The 23890-nt window shown below is 40.7% G+C and overlaps 1 protein-coding gene across 1 annotated transcript in view; it reads right to left on the bottom strand.

The window, feature by feature from the left end:
* The window catches only part of LOC109027741 (integrator complex subunit 4-like), a 49203-nt gene that overhangs the window by 13044 nt on the left and 12269 nt on the right, over positions 1-23890 (bottom strand). The window contains 4 exon segments of the mRNA XM_055347848.1: positions 2211-2353; positions 5822-6027; positions 15011-15185; positions 17555-17626. Coding sequence (XP_055203823.1) covers positions 2211-2353; positions 5822-6027; positions 15011-15185; positions 17555-17626 — 596 coding nt within the window.

Below are 23890 nucleotides of genomic sequence, written 5' to 3'. Positions count from 1 at the left end.
AGGAACTGGAATCAGAAAACCTGAACTGGAATTGGAAATTCTCAACCATATACTTTTGCTAACTCTATGACTTCAGATAAGTCACCCAGTTATTCTGGAACTTGGTTAATTCATCTAAAAAAACTGGTTATTATAAAGATAAAAGAACTGTTTATTTAACCAACAGCCATTTCCCCCATCTTTCTTCCTGAGAGAGCCCTGATTTTACTCAGGTATCAGGCAGGCAGCAAAGTGCTCGGAAAAGGCAGGTCCAGCCCAAGAGCTGAACCACTATTGGTCTAAACCCATCATGGCAATCGCATTCCCATTTTCCAGTGACTGGTTTGCTGGTAGGCAAGTAAGCCAGTTCTAGACAATGGAGCACGAAGAGTATGCTGGCTGGGGAGCTTCTCAGGGATGTTTTTGCAAATCAAAAGAGCAATGCATGAAAGGGAATGACCCTTCCTTTCTGTCTTGAGATATTATCTTATGAGGCAGCCATCTTACAACTATGAGAAGAAAGCCGGCCGGGTGTGGTGCCTCACGCCTATAATCCCAACACTTTGTGAGGCCAAGATGGCTGGATCAGGAGGTCAAGAGATCAAGACCATCCTGGCCAACATGGTGAAACCCCATCTCTGCTAAAAATACAAAAATTAGCTGGGCATGGCGGCACGGGCCTGTAGTCCCAGCTACTCGGGAGGCTGAGGCAGGAGAATCGCTTGAACCTGGGAGGCGGAGGTTCAGTGAGCGATATTATGCCAATGCACTCCACCCTGGCGATAAAGAGAGACTCTGTCTCAAAAAAAAAAAAAAAGAGCCAAGAGAACTGCAGAGAAACCAAAGAGAGCCCTGGTAACCTGTTGAATGACCAATCCTGAAACCAACCTTCTGACCTCATTATGAAAAAACAGACTTATTGGCTAAGATATTTTTAATCAGATTGTCTTTTTTATTTGTGGGCAAAAACATTCTAATTGACATCCTGGGTGAAGTCCTGAAATCACAGATCTGTCTGAAACTAAGTAGCCTTATGCAAGTAAATTTTTTCATCTACAAAATGAGATTAAAAGTCATTACTTCATAGAGTTGCTATATGCATTAAATAACTAACACAAAGTACTCAGCAAAGTGTCTGTCACATAGTAAGAACTCAATGTTAGCTATTATAACTACATGAGGGCCCTTTATAAACTATAAGGAACTATACAAGCAAGGTAATTATATATTTTTATTATTGTTTATGGGTTTTTTTTTTTTTTTGAGACTGAGTCTTGCTCTGTTGCCCAGGCTGGCATGCAGTGGCACAATCTCGGCTCACTGCAACCTCTGCTTCCAGGGTTCAAGCGATTCTCCTGCCTTTGCCTCCCGAGTAGCTGGGATTACAGGCATGTGCCACTACGCCCAGCAGATTTTTGCATTTTTAGTAGAGATGAGGTTTCACCATGTTGGCCATGCTGGTCTTGAACTCCTGACCTCAGGTGATCCACCCGCCCCAGCCTCCCAAAGTGCCGGGATTATAGGCGTGAGCCACTGCACCCAGCCAATTAAGTGCACCTTCTAAACCAGAACTTAATGAATAAAAAATAATAAGGCCGGGCACAGTGGCTCATGCCTGTAATCCCAGCACTTTGGGAGGCCAGGGCAGGTGGATCACCTGAGGTCAGGAGTTCAAGACCAGCCTAACCAACATGGTAAAACCCCATCTCTACTTAAAAAAAAAACAAAAATTAGTTGGGTATGGTGGCGTGCACCTATAATCCCAGTTACTCGAGAGGCTGAGGCAGGAGAATCGCTTGAACCCAAGAGAGGCAGAAGTTGCAGTGAGCTGAGATCACGCCACTGCATTCTACTCAGGGTGACAGAGCGAGACTCCATCTCAAAAAAAAAAAAAAGTAACAAAACAAAACACTATATAGGAGAAAGAGGAAATCTAATTAATTTATTTCTATACTTGTAACAGCTACCACAAGGGTTGGTGCGTAGTCAGCACACAGCAGGCACATAATATTTGCTAGGTGGATAGATGCACAAATTAGTAAGTAATCTAAAATGTGATATTCAGCTTAGGAATCAGATTCCTGAGAGCGGTTAAGTTGAATCAGGTTTCTAAAGTAAAGGCAAAATTCAGGGCCGTACTACCCTCAATCTATAAGGACGGAACAAATGTCAGCATTGTACATTTACCACATTATGCGACTCAGTAAGTAAATGGGCAAAAAAGTCATTACTTCCATATGGAGTCCCTATCAGTAGGGTACTTGGTTAAATTTTTCAGCAGCTCCACCAATGCAAGATGAATCCCTTCTTTGGTTGAAACATTAGTACAGCATAAGAGTTCATGAAGAGCCTCTCGAATATCTCTGGATGAATCCTTTTTAAAAAAAGTAATAATAACAGTAGTTACTGTTGGTTAGCAGACTCAGCCTCTATCTACCATCCCCTTCTCCCCAGCCACCTTCCCATCTAGGGTGGCCATGTAACAAAGTATGTGGAAGTTTTTTGGCTGAAATTCCTGAAATATCTTTCATTTTACTGATAAAGGACCAGAGGCAGTAGCTTTATCCCCTTTGTTCTTTAACCTTCCTTTTCCATCCTATCTGGAACTCAGTCATGATGCTGAAGGTACAAGAGCCTTTTTGCAACTAGGAAAAAGGACAGGCTAAGAAGAAAGGCTAAGAGAGAGGCTGGGAATGGCCAGTTAGCAGAACACTCAGAACACACACACTTACTAAGTTTGCCATCTTATACAGGCACAGTTTGTGGCATCCCAAAACAATTACAACAGTAACATCAAAGATCACTGATCACAGATCACTGTAACAGATGTAATAATGAAAAAGTTTGAAATATTGCAAGAATTACCAAAATGTGACACAGACATAAAGTGAGCACATGCTATTGGAAAAATGGCACTGATAGACTTGCTCAATGCATGGTTGCCGCAGTCTCTCAATTTATTAAAAAAATACAATATCTGCAAAGCCCAATAAAGAGAGGTATACCTGTATGTGCTAAATGGAGGAGTGAGGGAAAGAGTCGATCTATCTGAAGTGAATTTCAAGATTTCAAGAATGAGAAATATTAAAAGAGAGGCAAATCGAAATGTCACTCCTATCCATAAAATTCTGCAACAGTTTTCCATAATGTTAGAATAAAATCCAGACATCTTAAAATGGCCTACAAGGCTCTCCACCTCTCCCTAATCCCCTCTCAGACTTCATTTCATGCCACATTTCTACTTTCTCACTGTGGTTCACTCCTACTGGCTTTCTCTCTATTCTGCAAACACAACAAAGCTCACTTGTGTTTTAGAGCCTTCCCACTAGCTGTTGCCTCTACCTGAAGTTATTCTCCCAGTCTTCACGTAGCTAGCTTCTGTTCACCATTCAAGACTCAACTTGAACATCATCTCCTCAGAAAGTCTTTACTAACCACTCAAATTACAGAGAAATTCCCCATTCCTCCATCATACTGTTTATCTTCTGCAAAACATTTATCACCATCTGAAATCATTTTGTTTGTTTACTCCACCTCTCTTTAGAATATAAGTTTTATGACAGCAGGGATCCTGTCTGTTTTGATATCCCTATATTTCTAATACATAGACAGTGCTTGTTGAATAAAGAAGTGAGTTTTTCTAGGCAGGGTAGGATCTTGACATAGCAGGAAAAAAAAAAAAAAGGCAAATTCCACCTGGAAGGGTCAGCAAGGTAAGGCTCAAAGCAATGAAGCACAGTGACACAGAAAATATAAGGGAGCAGTGCACAGCAGGGTGGAAGAATAGTCTACTGTAAGTTTATATGGGTCTGAACTCCTGAAAAGAATTAAAAAGCAAGGATTCTTTGTGAGTTATATACATAAGTACTCACAAATAAGCATACCTGTGAACAATTCTGTACATCAAAACATAGCTTGGAACATAGATCAGCTACTCAGCAAACACTTACCGAGCACCTAATTGTGCCAGACACTGCTGCAAGACATTGGTAATAAAAAAATGAAGAGTCAGCTGGGCACTGTGGCTCACACCATAATCCCAGCACTTTGGGAGGCCAAGGTGGGTGGATCACTTGAGGTCAGGAGTTCGAGACCAGCCTGGCCAATATGGTGAAACATCATCTCTACTAAAAAAAATATATAAAAATTAGTATTGTAGTGTGTGCCTGTAATCCCAGCTACTCAGGAGACTGAGGCAGGAGAATTGCTTGAACCCAGGAGGTGAAGGTTGCAGTAAGCCAAGATCGCACCACTGCACTCCAGCCTGGGGAACAGAGCGAGACTCAGCCTCAAAAAGCAAAAAACAAACAAACAAACAAACAAAAAAGAAAAAGGAAAGGAAAGGAAAAAGGAAAAGGAAAGGAAAGGAAAACAAAAGAGAAAAGAAAAGTCAAGACACCTTGAGGAGCTCACAGTCTTATGAAATAGAGAATTACTGAAAAATGCTAGAGCAGTATACACAGGGTGCTATGGGAATAGAGTGGTGGCATTTAGCCCACCCAGGGCTGGGAGTAACAGTTAGGGAAGGCTTCCTGGATATGTGACCTAATATAGGCTGTGGGAATAAGTGGACGTCTCCTGGGTTAAAGTGGCAGTTTTGCAAACTGAGGGGGAAATTACACTGAAGGTAAAATTGTGAGGAAAAGCAATATGTGTAGGAAAGTGACTTCAGCATAAAGTTCAAGGTGAGGAATGGTGGAAAAGAAAGCTAAAAAGGAAAGGAGTGGCTAGGCTATGTATGAGGCCACCCATGAAGAACCACACATAGAATGTAAACTTATTTTTAGGAAAAAATACATGAAAAAATTATAAAGATTTATAATTCAGGAAAAATCTTAGTAGAAGTGCTAAGCAGCTGAGAGAATGGTAGGGACCTTCAAAACCAAAGCACCAGCTATTCTTTAAAGTATGCAGTAGAAATCTGTTACAAGTGTTCTAAAAACTAAGCACCTAATTACTATCCCTTTCACATCTGAACCCCATCTTCCCCAAAAAGGAAACCAGAAGACAAACCCCATTTATGAATACTCCGAAGAACTTGAGTAGTTGCAATTAAAATCTAGACATTTTAGAAAAATAATACAAGAACTACCTAGAGCTGTACGGCCTGGGAAGCAACTCTGTGTTTACATTTTGGTTCAGCCACTAACTCAGACAACTTATGTTTTTCTCTATAAAATTCCCAGGGTAGAATGAATCAATCCCTAAGAGCACTTGCTGCTATAACAGCCTATGATTCACTACAAGAATCAAATCAAATTAAAGGTTGAAAAGAACTCTTCATTATTTAGCCCCTACCTTATCTATAGCCACTTCCTCCACTCTTCCATCTCTTCAACTCTACGCTATCATTATAATAAACTCTTTTTAGTTCCTTGAATATATCATATTCTGTCTTATCTCTGCATCTTTAGACATTGCTCCCTCTGTCTGGTACCCTTTCATCCTACCACCAGTGTCACTTCTCCTTTAAAAAAGATGCACTTCAGCTTGAGTGACAGAGTGAGACCCTGTCTCAAAAGAAGAAGGAAAAAAAAAAGCCTAGTTAAGTCCTACTCCTCCTTCAAGTGTCCACTACAGCACTTCCTCCTTCTTCCCAACCTCACCTCAGCCAATTCAGGTTAGACACTATGTATTCCCTAGGCATCCTATCCTTTCTTGATCACAGAAAGACCAAGCTTATTCAAATTTCCTGTTTCACAGTCAATTTCTTCCATCTTAGGGGAGGGGTATGGTGAGAAAACAGAACTGTGCTGCCTGATATACTGTTCTGTCTCCAATACCTGATTTTAACAGAGGGGGTGAGGGATGAAGAAATGAGTAACAAATTAGGAACACTCACCTCTAGCACAGCCAGGACAGTGTCAAGCTGATCTTCTCGGAGGGTGATGTTGTTAGAGATTTTTCTCATGGTATGTATGGACTGCAGACGTACTTCCTCAATTTCATCGTTGAACATGTCAACTAGGAAATCAAGGCACTTCTCAGCAAAAGAGGGTGAAGACTGGGCCAACATGCAGAGGGCCTCCACAGCAGCAATACGAACCCCTAGAAAAAAGAACAAATGAAATTGCACATCAGGCTGGGCACAGTGGCTCATGCCTGTAATCCCAACACTTTGGGAGGCCAAGGTAGGCAGACCACTGGAGCCCGCCTATGCAATGTGGTAAAACTCTGTTTCTACCAAAAATATTAAAAAATTAGCTGGCTGTGGTAGTGTGCACCTGTTCTCTCAGCTACTTGGGAGGCTGAGATGGGAGGATCACTTGAACCTGGGAGGCAGAAATTACAGTTAGCCAAGGTCGTGCCACTGCACTCCAGTCTGGTGACAGAACGAGACCCTATCTCAAAACAAAACACACAAAAAACAAATTAGCCAAGTGTGGTGGTGCACGCCTATAGTCCCATCTACTTGGGAGGCTGAGGCAGGAAGATCACTTGTGCCCAGGAGTTTGAGGCTGCAGTGAGCCATGATCGTGCCACTACACTCCATCCTGGTGACAGACTGGGCCCCTGTCTCAAAAAAAAAAAAAAAACTCCAAAAACAAAAAAACAAAAACTGCACATCAGCCAGGTGCAGTGCCATACACCAAAGTCCCAGCAACTCAGGAAGCTGAGGTGGGAGGATCATTTGAGCTCAGGAGTTCAAGGCCGGCCTGAGCAACACACTGAAGCCCCATATTTTATATATATATAAAGTAACTCATATCAAATTAAGAGCCACGGGAAAAGTCCAAGATGGATTCCTTCTCCTTCAGGCTGTCTTCTATTCTCTACTCCTCTCATTCTATAAACTCTCCCTGGGAGATCTCTATGCCCACAGTTTCACATACCACCCACCTTAACGTCGATCTAAGAACATGGACTTTAGTATCACAAGGACTATGGCTTAAATCTGACTCCACATATATGTGATGAAGTCACATGTCTGTCTACATTAACTTCTTGAAAATTAAATTGTCTTACTTATCTCAGTAGTCTGTCTACATTAACTTCTTGAAAATTAAATTGTCTTACTTATCTCAGTATTCCGACCACAGTACTTTTTAAAAAGTCAGTTAGTAAATAATGTTATCATTATTATTAAGATTAAAGTAGACTAAATATCATTGTTCGAATTTTACAGGTAAGATTCAGCAACGTGGATTAACTTGCCTCAAAGTGAATGAGGGCAGGAATAGGACCAATACTCAGGTCTGTTGATTGTAGGCTAAAATCATATAGTGGTTAAGGATACATGCTTGGAATGATAGAGGTCTCAGAGCACACTGTAGTGAATGATCCCTCCACTAAGTTGGAGGGTGATCTTGAATAAGTAACTCAACTTCCTGGCACCTCAAATTTCTCACCTGGTAAATGGAGATAATACTCATTTCCTTACAGAGTTGTTAGGACTAAATGAGATAATACAGGTAAAGCACATAGGGACTCTGCCTGGCATATTTTAAGGGCTCAATAAGTATCACCTAGGGTATAGGTTTGGGTTCTGTAAGCACCCTGAAAACAGAGGCATGTTTTCCACCCCTTGGCATGCTCAGAACATGTAAACAATAAAGCCACTGATCCGAGGAAGCCCTTTCTTCATTCACTAATAAATGCGTCCTGAACACGTACTATATGCTAGGTGCAGTACTAAGGGCTAGGATACAAAGATGAGAAATGAGTAAGACACAGAAAATGCTCACAAGACTTCTATACATGGTTGTTTTTTTCTAGTGATTCCCATATACTTCTGTAACAAAATGGACTATTCCAAAACAAACAAAACAAAAAGTACCTCAAGTTGTGGTTAAAACTCACAAACACAATTTCCTCTTTGTATAAAGAAAGGTTTTATAGACATGTTAAAAGTAGAGTTACTACATTAAAGACAGATGATTCAGGTTTTTCTTGGTAGTTATGAATTCCTCCTTTTCATCAGAAGAGAACAATTTTCTTCACTTCACAATAATATAATTTAAACATGAGGCCGGGCGCAGTGGCTCACGCCTGTAATCCCAGCACTTTGGGAGGCCGAGGCGGGCGGATCACGAGGTCAGGAGATCGAGACCATCCTGGCTAACACGGTGAAACCCTGTCTCTACTGAAAATACAAAAAATTAGCCGGGCGCGGTGGCAGGCGCCTGTAGTCCCAGCCACTCGGGAGGCTGAGGCAGGAGAATGGCGTGAACCCAGGAGGCGGAGCTTGCAGTGAGCGGAGATCCGGCCACTGCACTCCAGCCTGGGCAACAGAGCGAGACTCTGTCTCAAAAAAAAAAAAAAAAAAACAAACATGAAATTGCTAATTATAAGGCAAGCTAGAGATAAACCCAAACATGTTAAGTGCTGGCTCTTCCTCCTAGAATTTTATCCATTACACCACACTGACTCATATGTAACATTTTCAAGCCCACCAAGGCAATCAGGAAGGAATTTCTGATCAGAAAGAGATAATCAGTGTGACCTCAGCTGATACAGTTCCAAACAGAAGCAAAGAAATGTGGTATTTTACTTTGCCTGAACGGCCAGACTATAAGCAAGAAAATTGATATTTTCCACTGAACTTTTTGGAATGTTGAAGATATGTCGGCCAGGCATGTCACGCCTGTAATCCTAGCACTTTGAGAGCCCAAGGCAGGAGGATCACTTGAGCCCAGGAGTTCAACACCAGCCTGGGCAACATAGTGAGACCCCATCTCTATAAAAAAAGTTAATTAAAAATAAATAAATAATATGTCACAGATTCCCCATGGGTACAGAGCAGAGAAAAGGAATCTACTATACTATATTTTAAAAAAGACTGATCCTCAGCATCTGCACATGTATAATTGGGTCCAGACTTAGCTACCTATTAGGTTTGTACTTAGTACTAAAGACACAAAGATGAACAAAAGCAAGACTATCCTCCAGGCTTACAAATAAGAACAGTTAATTGCATTACAGAGTGATGACTGTTGCCATGGAAAAGCACAGGGAATGTAAGAAAATGCATATGAAGAAATATAGCCCAATCAATGGGATCAGAGGTGGCTTTCTGTAATACGTGATCCCTAAAAACAATAACTAAAAGAGCTGCTAAGCCAAAAGAAAGAAAAAGGCCTTTCTAGAAGAAAAGCTGCATGCACAAAGTCCCAAAAAGGAGAGAGAAGATGGATAAATTAGAAGACTAGAAGTATGTGAGGCACTACACTAGAGTGAACAGCCAGCAAAATAAGGCTCCATTTCATTCCCAGCAATGCACCCCTAAAACCCAAATTTTCCCAGAATTGTATAAATGTGATAAAATTAGAAAGCTGTCATACCTGATACCTGGTTATGGTATACTCACTTTTTAAACTTAACTTAATTTGATTACATCTTAATAACATTTGCAACATGAAGGATAAATCCTTGAGGAGATGGATACCTATCTATATGATGTGATTATTTCATATTTCATGCCTGTATCAAAACATCTCATGTACCCCTTAAATATATATACTAGTATGGAACCAAAAAAGGGCCCACATAGCCAAGACAATTCTAAGCAAAAAGAACAAAGCTGGAGGCCTCACGCTACCTGACTTCAAACTATACTACAAGGCTACAGTAACCAAAACAGCATAGTACTGGTACCAAAACAGATATATAGACCAATGGAACAGAACAGAGCCCTCAGAAATAACACCACACATCTACAACCATCTGATCTTTGACAAACCCGACAAAAACAACCAACAGGGAAAGGATTCTCTATTTAATAAATGGTGTTAGGAAAACTGGCTAGCCATATGCAGAAAACTGAAACTGGATCCCTTCCTTATACTTTATACAAAAATTAACTCAAGATGGATTAAAGGCTTAAATGTAAGACCTAAAACCATAAAAACCCTAGAAGAAAATCTAGGCAATACCATTCAGGACACAGGCATTGGCAAAGACTTCATGACTAAAACACCAAAAGCAACGGCAACGAAGCCAAAATTGACAAATGGGATCTAATTAAACTAAAGAGCTTCTGCACAGCAAAAGAAACTGTCATCAGAGTGAACAGGCAACCCACACAATGGGAGAAAATTTTTGTAACCTATCCATCTGACAAAGAGCTAATATCCAGAATCTACAAGGAACTTAAATTCACACACACAAAAAAGAAAAAAACCATGACCCCATCAAAAAGTGGGCAAAGGATACGAACAGACACTTCTCAAAAGAAGACATTTATGCAACCAACAAACATATTAAAAAAAGCTCATCATCACTGGTCATTAGAGAAATGCAAATCAAAACCACAATGAGATACCATCTCACACCAGTTAGAATGGCGATCATTAAAAAGTCAGGAAACAACAGATGCTGGAGAAGATGTGGAGAAACAGGAACACTTTTACACTGTTGGTGGGAGTGTAAATTAGTTCAGCCATTGTGGAAGACAGTGTAGCGATTCCTCAAGGATCTAGAACCAGAAATACCATTTGACCCAGCAATCCCATTACTGGGCATATACCCAAAGCCTTATAAATCATTCTACTATAAAAACACATGCACACATATGTTTACTGCAGCACTATTCACAATAGTAAAGACTTGGAACCAACCCAAAGGCCCATCAATGATAGACTGGATAAAGAAAATGTGGCACATATACACCATGGAATACCATGCAGCCATAAAAAAGGATGAGTTCATGTTATTTGCAAGGACATGGATGAAGCTGGAAACCATCATTCTCAGCAAACTAGCACAAGAACAGAAGACCAAACACTGCATGTTCTCACTCATAAGTGGGAGGTGAACAATGAGAACACATGGACACTGCAGGTGGGGGGGCATCACACACTGGGGCCTGTTAGGGGGTGGGGGGCTGGGGGAGGGATAGCATTAGGAGAAATACCCAACGTAGATGATGGGTTGACGGGTGCAGCAAACCACCATGGCACATGTATACCTATGTAACAAAACTGCACGTTCTGCACATGTATCCCAGAACTTAAAAGTATAAAAAAAAGTATTTAAAAAATCTTAATGGCAAACTGAAAACTGTATAACTAAATCATATAAATGTTAAAAGTGATGAAATTCAGTTGCAGAAACGAAACAAAGCAAAAATGCCAATAGAAACAAAATAGGTTTCAGTTACTCATTTTAGAGTAAAATAGGTTTTAATAACTGGACTTCCTTATTATCCAATATTATTTAAATTGTAATTCATATTTTAAGTTCATAGAGAATCAAAAAGCAGAGGTAGATTTACTTTCTATACATATGGAACATTTTAGAACAAATGATAGGATAACCCAATTCTTACATCTACTGATGAAAAACTTTCTTTCAAAAATAATATTCTTGCCCTTCTAAGAAGCAGTTCTATCCTGAGGTATGATTGTATAGGCATTTTTAAGACCTCGCACAGGTCTCTGGCACAAATTTACTGTAAAATGTGGACAATCAACATTACCTCACCAGGTCTGTTACCCTTGCTGATAATGAAGAGGCTGGAGTCAATCATCTCAAAGCACTGAAATTCTGAGATGTACGTGAGACAGATAGCATATGGAAATCACATGGGCTTTTATAGGATGTCTATTACAAGATGGAGTAATGAGGACCAGCTTTATCCTCCAAGGATGAGACAGAGACAAAATATATGAAACAACAGCATTCCAGACACTGGGCATCTGGCAATAAAGGACTGCAATCCCTGAGAGATGGGAAATAAATGAGGTGATCTCAATGATTACAATTCCGTTTAGAGAGACTCCAGGCACTAGGTCTTCTCTCCCTGAGTTGAGAAGATTGAGCTAGGAGTTTGGGAAGTCCAATGTGGCTAGAGTTCATAGAGCAAATTTCTGGAAAGGAGAGAACTACACAGAGAGACAGAGAGCTTGGGAGATCTGCAGATGGTCGCCTCAAGTCTTCAGCTGAATTCTGATCTGTGCGACAGAGACCATCTGAGGCCTGGAAAAGAACCACTCAAAACAATGAGAGGAAACAATCTCCAGAGGTCACACAGGGCCTATAAAACCACAGTTAACTTAGAAGAATTTTGCAGCCAGGTGTGGTGGCTTATGTCTGTCATCCTAAAACTCTGGGAGGCCGAGGTGGCCGGATTGCTTGAGGCCAGGACTTCAAGCCTGGCCTGGGCAACATGGCAAAACCCATCTCTACAAAAAATACAAAAATTAGCCAGGTGTGGTGGTGCCCACCTGTGGTCCTAGTTACTCAGGAGGCTGAGGTGGGAAGGTTGTTTGAGCCCAGGAGGTCAAGGCTGCAGCGAGCCGTGACTGTACCTTGGCACTCCAGCCTGGGCAACAAAGCAAGATCCTGTCTCAAAAAAAAAAAAAAAAAAAAAGAAAGAGAGAAAAAAGAAAAGAAGAGGTTTTGTGCTTCAAGTAGTGAAAAAGAAGAGTTTTTTGCTTCACTAGTGGAGAAAAGTAAGCTGTACGCTAAATGCTACTCTAATCCTGCCTAACAAAGTATAAGACCTGAAAAAACGGATCCCAGAACAAAGCTCAAAAATATTTATAGGAATAAAATAATGTTCAGTATCCAATAAAGTGAAATCTATAATGTCTGGCATCCAATTAAAAATTATCAGACATGAAAAGACACAGGATGGAATATACACAGGATGAATATATAATACTGGAGGAAAAAAAATCAATCAAAACCAACCTAGGAATCACAGAAATAATAGTCCTAGTAAACAAGGATAGTAAGACAATTATAAACATATTATCTGTTGACAAAGCTAGAGGAAAGATTAAGTATGTTAAGAAAGATATGGTAGATACTAAAAAGACCCAAACTCTTTCTTCTTTTTTTTTTGAGACAGGGTCTTGCTCTGTCACCCAGACTGGAGTGCACTTGTGTGATCATGGCTCCCTGCAACCTCTAACTCCTGGGCTCAAGCAATCCTCCTGCCTCAGCCTCCCAAGTAGCTGGGACTAAAGGCAATGCACAACCATGTCTGGCTAATTTTAAATTTTTTGTAGAGATAGAGTCTCCTTATGTGGTCCAGGGTGGAAAAACCCAAATTCTAATCAAACTTCTAGAGACAGAAACTACATGTCTGAGATGAAAAATATACTGGGTGGGATTAACATCAGATTATATCTTGCAACACTCAAAGACAAAGCAATAGATACTATCCAAAATCAAACACAAAGAGAAAATAAAAACTGGAGAAAGAAAGGGAGAAAGAAAGGAAGGAAGGAAGGAAGGAAGAATAGAGCATCAGTGAGCTGTAAAACAATGTCAGTATCCTAATGCACGTGTAATGAAAGTCGCCAAAGGGCCTGTAGAGTCAGAGAAATTTAAAAAAATAATAGTGGCTGGGTATGGTGGCTCACACCTGTAATCCCGGCACTTTGGGAGGCTGAAGCGCGCAGATAAGTTGAGCTCAGGGGTTTGAGACCAGCCTCGGCAACATGGCAAAACCCCGTCTGTACTAAAAATACAGAAATTAGGCGAGAGTGGTGGCGGGCACCTGCAGTCCCAACTACTGGGGAGGCTGAAGCATGAGAACTGCCTGAACTCAGGATGCAGAGATTGCAGTGAGCCAAGTTCACACCACTGCACTTCAGCCTGGGCAAAACTCTGTCCGCGCCACACCCCCTGAAAAAAAAAGAGAGAGAAAGAAATTATAGCAAAAAAAAATTTCCAACCGTGATGAAAACTATTTGATTCAAGAAGCTCAACAAACTCCAAACAAAAGAAACATGACATGAACTATACTATACCTAGGCATATCATAATCAAATTGTTTAAAACCAGTGATAAAGAGAAATCTTAAAAGCAGCTTGAGATAAAAAGACACATTATATACAGAGGAAGATAAAAACGACAGCAGATTTCTTGACAGAAAACTATGGAGCAATATCATTAAAAGACTGGTAGAGGCCACGCACAGTGGCTCACGCCCGCAATCTCAACACTTTAGGAGGCCAAGGCAAAAGGATCACTTGAGCCCAGGAGTTCAAGACTGGCTTGGACAATATAGGGAGGCCCCGTCTCTGCAAAAAATTAAAAAATTAGCCGGGCATGGTGACATGTGCTTCTGGTCCCAGCTACTCGAGAGGCTGAGGTGGGAGGATTGCTTGGGTCCAGGAAGTCAAGGCTTCAGTGAGCTGTGATCACACCACTACACTCTAGCCTGGGTGACACAGTGAGACCCTGTCTCAAAAAACAAAAAAGTCTCTTGGAAAAAAAAAACTTATTAATCTAGAATTGTATTCCCACAAAAATATTTTTCTATATTTATTTATTTATTTATTTTTTGAGACAGAATTTTGCTCTGTTGCTTGCCCAGGCTGGAGTGCTGTGGCACGATCTCAGCTCACTGCAACCTCTGCCTCCTGAGTTCAAGTGATTCTTGTGTCTGAGCCTCTCTAGCAGTTGAGATTACAGGTGCATGCCACCATACCAGCTATTTTTTGTATTTTTAGTAGATCCACGGTTTCACCATGTTAACCAGGCTGGTCTTGAACTCCTGGCCTCAAGTGATCCTCCAGCCTCAGCCTCCCAAAGTGCTGCGATTACAGGTGTGAGCCACCACGCCTGGCCCAAAAATATCTTTCAAAAATGAAGGTGAAATAAAATATTCATCAGTCATATAAAGGTTTGGCAGTCAGACATACCTAGGTTTAAATCTTGCTCTGTCTCTTACTAGCTGGGTAAGTAATATCAAGTTATTATTTGTATTAATATCAATTTTAATTACCAATTATTAAGTGCTTATTATAAATAGGCACATGTATTATGCCAAGTGCTTTATGTATACAGAACCTCATTTAATTCTCACAACTCAGAAAGATAGTTATTATTATCCCTGTTTTATAAAAATGCTGGAATTTAAATATAGATTGACTGAACCCAAATCTCTTGCTCTTTACCATTGTCTCATACCACTGGGGCCTCAGTCTCTTCTGTGTGTAAAATAAAAAGCATAGTAAGTACTTCCCAGAGTTACTGTGAGGACTAAATGAAACGATACATGTGTATCACCCAGTACAATGCCTGACACACAGCAGTCACTTAAAGAGTGCTATTGCTATTATACAGTGATACTTACCATACATCTCATCTTCCAACCCATGAACAAAAGCTCCACAAGCTCCTGACTCAATCAAGTTCACAGCCCCGGTATCTACTTCTTCCTTGGGAGCATCGTCTCCCCACTTTCTGCCACTGGAAAACTCCCCTGAACTGTAAAGTTCCTTGGCATGCTCATGTGCAGCACGTTTCCTCTGCAGAGGACAACAACAATTACCAATTGTAGGAGGTTCATGAAGGAACACTAAGATGAACCCTGAGAACATGGGAAGGCAGAAAATAAAACTGCTCTTTGAGAGTTACGTTTGTAAAAATTATCAGTAGTTCATACAAGAGAAATGCAAATTCAACTTAAAATGAAACCAAAGCCTTGCTGGTCTATAATAGCTGAAAGTACCTAATTAAAGAGGATAAAGATAGCTGAAGAATGTGTTAAGAAAGTTGGTTATGTTTGCTGTGGCAGCAACATAGGAAAAGAGAGAGCCAGAGAGGCAAATAATGGCAGTGCCCCTCCAAAAACCATCTTGGGTAGACAATACATTGACTCTAAGAAAACAATTATCGGGCCGGGAGCAGGTGGCTCACACCTGTAATCCCAGCACTTTGGGAGGCCAAGGCAGGCTGATCATGAGGTCAGGAGATTGAGACCATCCTGGCCAACATGTTGAAACTCCATCTTTACTATAAGTACAAAAATTAGCTGGGCGTGGTGGCACGTGCCTGTAGTCCCAGCTACTCAGGAGGTGGAGGTTGCAGTGAGCCGAGATCATGCCACTGCACTCCAGCCTGGCGACAGAGTGAGACTCCGTCTCAAAAAAAAAATTATCTTCAGTCCCAGTAAAAGTATTTTTCTATTTGGCAACATTGCGTTCTATTTCAGCTACAGTACAGTCACTAAATAATCTAGTAAACTCACTTTACACAGAGATTGCCTAAGGTGGAATATACCGGTTAGTGTATCCAGTCCACTCGACAGTTATGGTTCTCATCACAAATGAATGACCTGGCACTCTGCTTTATACATCAGCCTCTCATGAAACCCCATCTCCAAAAAACTACAAAAAATTAGCCGGGTGTGGTGGTACACACCTGTAGTCCCAGCTACTCAGGAGGACGACGTGAGAGGATCACTTGAGCCCGGGAGGCAGAGGTTGCAGTGAACCAAGATCGCACCACTGCACTCCAGCCTGGGTGACAGAGCGAGACCCTGTCTCAAACAAAACAAAACAAAACAAAACAGAACAAACAAACAAACAAACAAAAAAACCATCCACCAGAAAAAGAGCTGAGAGACATATACCAAAATGACCAAAGTCATTATATTACGGTAGCAGGCATATGGGTAAATTGTTTTCCTTTCCCTTATCAAAAATTCTACAACTCTATAATATCACTTTTATAATTTCAAAATTGAGGTACTAACAATGAATGTACATATTATTTTCTCAGACTCAAATTTGGTTCTGCAAACCACGTTAGTGAACCATCACAATCAAAGCTTAAGGGCATTTCATAAGAGGCATTTGGGGCCGGGCACAATGGCTCACATCTGTAATCCCAGCACTTTGGGAGGCAGAGGCAAGAAGACTGCCTGGGCTCAGGAGTTCAAGACCAACATGAGGAACAGAGCAAGACCTCATCTCTACTAAAGATAAAAAAAATTAGCTGGGCATGGTGAGGTATGCCTGTAGTCCCAGCTACTCAGGAGGGTGAGGTGGGAGGAATGCTTGAGCCCAGGAGATCAAAGTTGCATTGAGTAATGATTGTGCCACTGCATTCCAGCCTGGGCAACAGAGCGAGACCCAGTTTCAAAAAAAAAAAAAAGAAGAAAAAATGGCGTGGGGTGCAGGGTATTTTGTTACTGTTTGGAGAAAGGCTTTACTCAGTCTTCCATGGTAACTGCTGCTGAAAAGGAGTCCTAAAATGTCATACCATCTCACAAAATGAGAATGGGCCTTTGTAGTTCCTAACAAATAGAAAATTAATCTTTTGGGGTTTTCTGGGGTTTTTTTGTTGTTTTTTGGGTTTTGTTTTTTGAGACAGAGTCCCATTCTGTTGCCTAGGCTGGAGTGCAGTGGTGCGATCTCGGCTCACTGCAACCTCTGGTCTCCAGGGTTCAAGTGATTCTCTGCCTCAGTCACCCAAGTAGCTGGGACTACAGGCACATGCCACCACACCTAGCTAATTTTTGTTTTTTAGTTGAGACGGGGTTCATCATGTTGGCCGGACTGGTCTCAAACTCCCAGCCGCAAGTGATCTACCTGCCTCAGCCTCCCAAAGTGCTGGGATTACAGGTGTGAGCCACTGCACCTGGCTTAGAAAATTAATCTTGCCTCTCTTTTGTAAAGCATAACCTGTGCAAAGTATTTCATTACAATAATATGAAATTTAATGAAGTCACTTGTTATTTGCTTCAATTTACTAAGATTTTAAATTAAAATGTAATACAGTTATCATACGTTAATTTAACAAATGCTGCTAAGTTAAATCAACACAACTCACAATACTGCCCCCCTACATTGGTTACAGAAACCCAGTTTAAACAACAAAGAATAAAAGGTACCCTCAGATCTGACATCAGCTTCTGGTCAAGGGTCTGCTCCAAGAAATGAGAACTGACTTGCTCCATAGAGCCCTATAAAAAGAAAAATCCAGAGCATATAAAACAACTTTTATGATTTGAACATTATCTTAAAATTCAGTCTATAGCCAATTTAAGTGCATAAAGATAATATTATTCATGACAGTAAAGATGCTATGGGTACTGAATCAGCAGGAAAATAAAAATATTAGCAGCAGCTAACACCTAAATAGAGCTTACTATGTGTCACCTACTGTGCTTTTTTTTTTTTTTTTCCTGAGATGGAGTTTTGCTCTTGTCACCCAGGCTGGAGTGCAGTGGCATGATCTCAGCTCATTGCAACCTCTGCCACCCAGGTTCAAGCAATTCTCCTGCCTCAGCCTCCTGAGTAGCTGGATTACAGGTGCCCGCCGCCATGCCCAGTTAATTTTTTGTATTTTTAGTAGAGACGGGGTTTCACCACGTTGGGCAGGCTAGTCTCAAACTCCTGACCTCAGGTGATCTGCCTGCCTCGGCCTCCCAAAGTGCTGGGATTACAGGCGTGAGCCACCACGCCCGGCCACTATGTGTCATGTACTATTCTAAGGGCTTTAGACGTATATTAACTCATTTAAATCCTCACTATAACCCTGAGAAGTAAATACTATATTAGTCCCATTTTATATATGGAGAAAAGACACAAAAAGATTAAATAACATATTGACGGTCACAAAGAATAAATTCCAGAGCTAGGAGGTAAATCCAGGCTCCAAAATCCTTTCCCTTAACGACTACTCTCCACTCCTTTTCATTCTTCTTTCCATTCATCTGTTCATTCATTCATGCATTCAATTAAACAAATATTTAGCAACCATTCAATTATGTGTCTACAGTTACCAGGAACAAGAATACAAAAATAAAAAGACAACAGCTGTACACTCAACAATCTCACAGACTAGTAAGGGAAACTGACAAGAAAAAAGATTCCTGCAATATGGTATGAAATGCTGTAATACACATCTATGAATGATGCCATGGGAATGGAGAGAACAAGCAGTATTAAGGTACAGGCAGGGAGAGGTATACTTGGAGAAATGAAAATCACAGTGCAAATGCCAAGTGGGAAATATTAAGTGGTTTTACGAATGGAACGTAAGATAGGGCTCCTGAAAATGAGGCAGTACAGATAGGATAATAAAGAGCCTTATTTGTCATAGTAAGGGGTTTGCCTTATAAATAATTATTACATAATCCCTGTTAAACATCTAATGAGCTTAACAATGTATAAAATATTTTACTTATATTTTTCCAATTTATTCTTCCCAATAATCCCATATACCTCTCATCCCCATTTTCTAGATGACAACTGAGGCTGAGATTAGGCAACTTACTCATTTTAAGTAAGGGAGAACATAGATTTATATTTCATAAAGCCCATCTTGCAACAGTATGACTAATGGACCATAAGGAATCAAAATGAAAGCAAAAAGACTAGTTTCAGAGGCTATTGGAGCAGGTCCTAGACATTAAGAAATGTATCTGAGATCTTCTCTAATTCCTAAGTTAATAAATGCGGAAATGCTTATGCAGGCTCAGATCTTTTCTCTAACAAAATTTTTCATAGAAAATTACATGTTCCTGGGGAATGTCCTTACTCAAGTTCACACTTTTCCTATGATTCCACAAAAACAACTGCTGTACTATTTTGACTAAAGTAGTTTCAAAACCACTTTTTCTTTTGTTACATAGATCTGAGTCAATGTCATATCTAACATCCATTTTTTAAATCCCAACAACAATTTTATAAATAAGAACTATAAACGCTTAAGACCTCCTAAATCTCTCTCTAGTTTTACCACCAGCATTAGCTGTTGGCTTTTTTCTACTAGAATAAAAGTTTTCATGACTTCACAGTAAGTTGCTTCATCCATAATTCCCAGTGCCCTCCTCCAATGCCCTCAGCTGCACGCTCAACCAACACAGCAGCACAGAGGGAGTACTATGCAAATTTGTGCCCCAAAAAGTTAAATATCATTACTTGAAATAAATTTTCAATGTCACCTAAGAATAGGTGAAGCTTCCCATTTTAAGTCCACAAACAGAGTCCTATAGCATAGTAATCCACTTGAAAAATGGTGAGATGTCTATTACTGCAGGACCAGTGGAAATGGAGAAGGGATGGATTTAGGGGATGTCAAGAAGGAAGAACTGATATGAGTTGTGACTCAATGGATGTAAGACATAGAAAAACTATTCCCAAATTCCTCTGGTTCATGACTTAGCAGATGATAGTATCACTTATGAAAACATAGAGAAACAGATTTGGACCAAAAAGATAATGAGTTCATTATAAAGTGCACCTCACCAAGGAGAAAAAAAGCTATATTCTGGTATACTTTAACCAAGACAAATATGTTTAGATTAAGATGGAATCTCTCCAACTGTACTACTAGCACTACATAACAACCTGAATTTAGGTAGTTAATGCTATGAAAACCTTACTTAACACTGAGAAAACCACTACACTTGAGAGCCTTATTAAATGTATGTGAAATTTAGATACAAGATATTTAACAATTATCACGCCTGCTTTAAGAGCAAAAACTGCTCAACTGGTATAAATAACATAAATCTATGCAACTAGGTGATAAGTACATCAGACATAAAACTGCCACTAACTAGGAATATCTGCATTTACCCTGGGAAAGACCAGTCATGGGCAGACTTACAGGCATAAAAGTCTATAACCTAACAGTCTGAAAATGTTGTAATTTTTAAGGTCAATGACTTCTTAAGGCTTATAAAAGTAGTGACTGTATTCTAAATAGTCCCATGAATCTGCTTACTGGGACCTCAAGTTTCTTTGCCCCACAAAGAGAGCAGTTATAAATAAGTAAAAGCTAACCTCTTTTACATGGTTTTGAATTTTCTGATATAACACATATCAGAAAATTTTTCATACTGCTATAAGCCAAAGGGATTGGAAACTATTCACTTTTTAAGCAAGATAGACTCGAGGCTACAAAGTTAAGTTGTAGAACCTGGCTTCTGTTTTCCTCTCCAACTTACCTCATTACAGATCCCGTATATTGAACATTACCCCCCAACTAGAAAGCACTAAACTGCTTGTAGTTTAGTATGATATTGCAGCTTAGTATATTGCTATGCATGATAATGTACTGCTTTTATATCCCTGCTCATATTTTCTCTTTCTCTGCATTGCTACCTAGTTACTCATCCTTCAAAACTCAGTTCAGAGATCGGCTCCTCCAAGAAGGCTTCTGTGGTTGTGGTTGGTGCTCTTTCCTACCAGTACCAGGTATTATTATTCACTGATTAGCTATCCCTGGCTACCTGACTATCAACTTCATTGAAGACAGAAACTGTCCTCGGTGTTTGTCGATTTGCTGAACAGGTGATCTAAAGATTATACAGGTTGAACATCCCAACTCCAAAAATCTGAAATCCAAAATGCTCCAAAATCCAAAACTTTTTGAGTACCAACATGATGCTCAAAGGAAATGTTCACTGGAGCACTTCAGATTCTGGATTTTGGATCATATTTCAGATTTGGGATGCCCAACAAGTAAGTCTAATACAAATAAAATATTCCAAAATCCAAAAACAAAACAAAACAAAACAAAATCCAAAACACTTCTGGTCTCAAGCATTTTGGATAGGGGATACTCAATCTGTATGCAGATTTGTTTAAAAAAAAAAGACTCACCAGAGTTACCTGGCACACATCACCCACAACAAAAAGAGACCAAAATAACAAATAACTATATTTCAACTAAAATGACTGTAGATATATGCTGCAGAGCACCAGAGAAAGGGCAAAATCCCTGTGGAACATGGAAGCCTCAGGATAGCACCACAGGGAAGGGAGTGAGGCTTCCTACCTGCCACATTGTCTCCCTTGCCAAAATCAGCTTAAAATCAGAGGAACTTCTTACAGGGAAAAAGCAAGCCAGAGATACCTATCAGTGGTCCCCACTGCTGCCACAGGCACCAGCAATTCTTGATAAAGGAGAGTCCTTAAGTCCTCAGTGGCCACAAAGCCAGTCTGGAGAGTAGCCAAGAGATCATTCAGCTGTGTTGCCTCAGAGTGGGAGCCCACCTTGTCCTAAGCTGCTGTAGCATGGCACCAAGTTGAAGCTAGACTCACTACTAGTGTGGATCCTGCCTTGGGGACCAGTAGCAACTGACTCTCTTCATCCCTGAGAACCAGCCATCATTCTACCGTGATCACACGATGGCCTGCAGCACCATAACCCCATCCACATAGAGTCTAGGTCAAACAGAGTGACGATGATTTCAGCATCAGACCCCACACAGCGCTACCAACCACCCAGAAAACAGGCAGACCTGCACAGCAAGGAAGCCATCAAATAGACAGCTGGCAGCGCTTTACCCAATACCCCTGTTCCATACAACCATCTGGGCTGCCAAGTACGCATGCGCCAGTACTCAGCCAAAAAGCCAATCCTGCGGCAGCCCTACTTCCTCACCACCCATCACAGAACCACCTGCCCACGCCCTGCCTGATAGCTGGCAATTCAGTGGTCCTGTCCCCTAAAACAGGCCACAGTAGAGTCCCACAGTCCCACAGCACACAGTCCAACTGGTCCTGTGGTAGCCCTGGCCCCCTACCATAGACTGCTGCCAAACTGCCCAGCCCCACTGCACAAAAGCATTTGAGCCTAGCCCAAAGCAACAGCCAACCAGGCAGTAGCCCCATCTCCCTACGTAGCCACAGAGCTGCCCAGCAGACCGCTGCAGCAAAGGCCTGAGCCCAGCACGACAGCCACCACAGCAGTAACTACTGCCTCCCTGGAAAACCAGATAGACAGCCTGGCAGCCATTTTAGCCTGTACATGTCTTGGCCAAAAATCAGCTCAGTACCCTCATCTATAGCATTGCCATCACAAACTCCCACAATCTAGGCAACTGAGGCAATTGCAAACATTAATGACTAGGATTATAGCTGAAGATTACAGCTGAAGCTGACAAGGATTATTACACCACCCATTGAGTCCACCCAGAACCAAAGGCAACACACCATACCCAGCTAATACCCTAAAACCATCTACAGAAAAAGACTGTTACTATATACTAGCTACTCAATAAAATTGAAAAGAGCAACTACGCTACTAAATGCACAGATATCAACATCCAGTATCTTGCACACGATAAATGAAAATCAAGGAAACATGACACCCTCAAAGGAATATGGTTAAGTCTCCTGGTTGGGGGCAGTGGCTCACATCTGTAATCCCAGCACTTTGGGAGGCCAAGACAGCCAGATAGCATGAGCTCAGGAGTTCAAGACCACTCTGGGCAACATGGCAAAACCTGTCTCTACAAAATATAAAAAAATTAGTCGGGTGTGGTGGCATGCGCCTGTAGTCCTAGCTACTCAGCAGGCTGAGGTGGGAGGATCACTTAAACCCAGGAGGAGAAGGTTGCAGTGAGCTGAGATCATGCCACTGCACTTCAGCCTGGGTGACAGAGCAAGACCCTGTCTCAAAAAAAAAAAAAAAAGGAAAAAAGTCTCCAATGACAGACCCCAAAGAAAAGGACACTTACAAAATGCCTGAAAAGGAATTCAAAATAGTGATCTAAAGGAAACTCAGTAAGATACAAGAGAATACAGACAAACAATTAAATCAGGAAAACAATTCATGATCCGAATGAGAAATTCAACAGAAATCAATATCATAAAAAAGAACCAAACAGAAATCTTGGAACTGAAGAATTCAATGAAAAAAATAAAAATAGTATACAATTGAGAGCTTCAACAATAGACTAGGATCAAGCAGAAGAAAGAATTTCTGACCTTGAAGACAGGTCTTTTGAAATAACCCATTAAGAGGGAAAAAAACCAAATAAGAATAAAAAAGAAAGCCTTGGAACATATGGGACATCAATAGGCAAACAAATACCTGCATTGAAGATTGCCTGATGGAGAAGAGATAGAGAAAGTGCAGAAAACCTATTTGATGAAATGATAGCTGAAAACTTGCCAAGTAGTGGGAGAAATACGGACATCCAGATTCAGGAAGTTCAAAGGTTCGCAATTACATTCAACCCAAAAAGATCCTCTCCAAGGTGCATTATAATCAAACTATCGAAAGTCAAAGAGTGAGACTTTCAAAGCTGCAAGAGAAAATTGTCAAGAGAATCTCCATTACTATCAATAGATTTCTCAGTAGAAACCTTGTAGACCAGGAGAGAATGGGATAGAATTAATATAATCAAGGTATTGAATGCTACAACTAGAAACAAAAGGACAATAATCACTATCATAACAACATACAAAAGTATAAAACTCACCAG

The sequence above is a fragment of the Gorilla gorilla genome, chromosome 6 (genome assembly GCF_029281585.2).
Source record: "Gorilla gorilla gorilla isolate KB3781 chromosome 6, NHGRI_mGorGor1-v2.1_pri, whole genome shotgun sequence".
Classification (NCBI taxonomy): Eukaryota; Metazoa; Chordata; class Mammalia; order Primates; family Hominidae; genus Gorilla; species Gorilla gorilla.
This window is presented reverse-complemented; position numbering and strand designations above follow the sequence as displayed.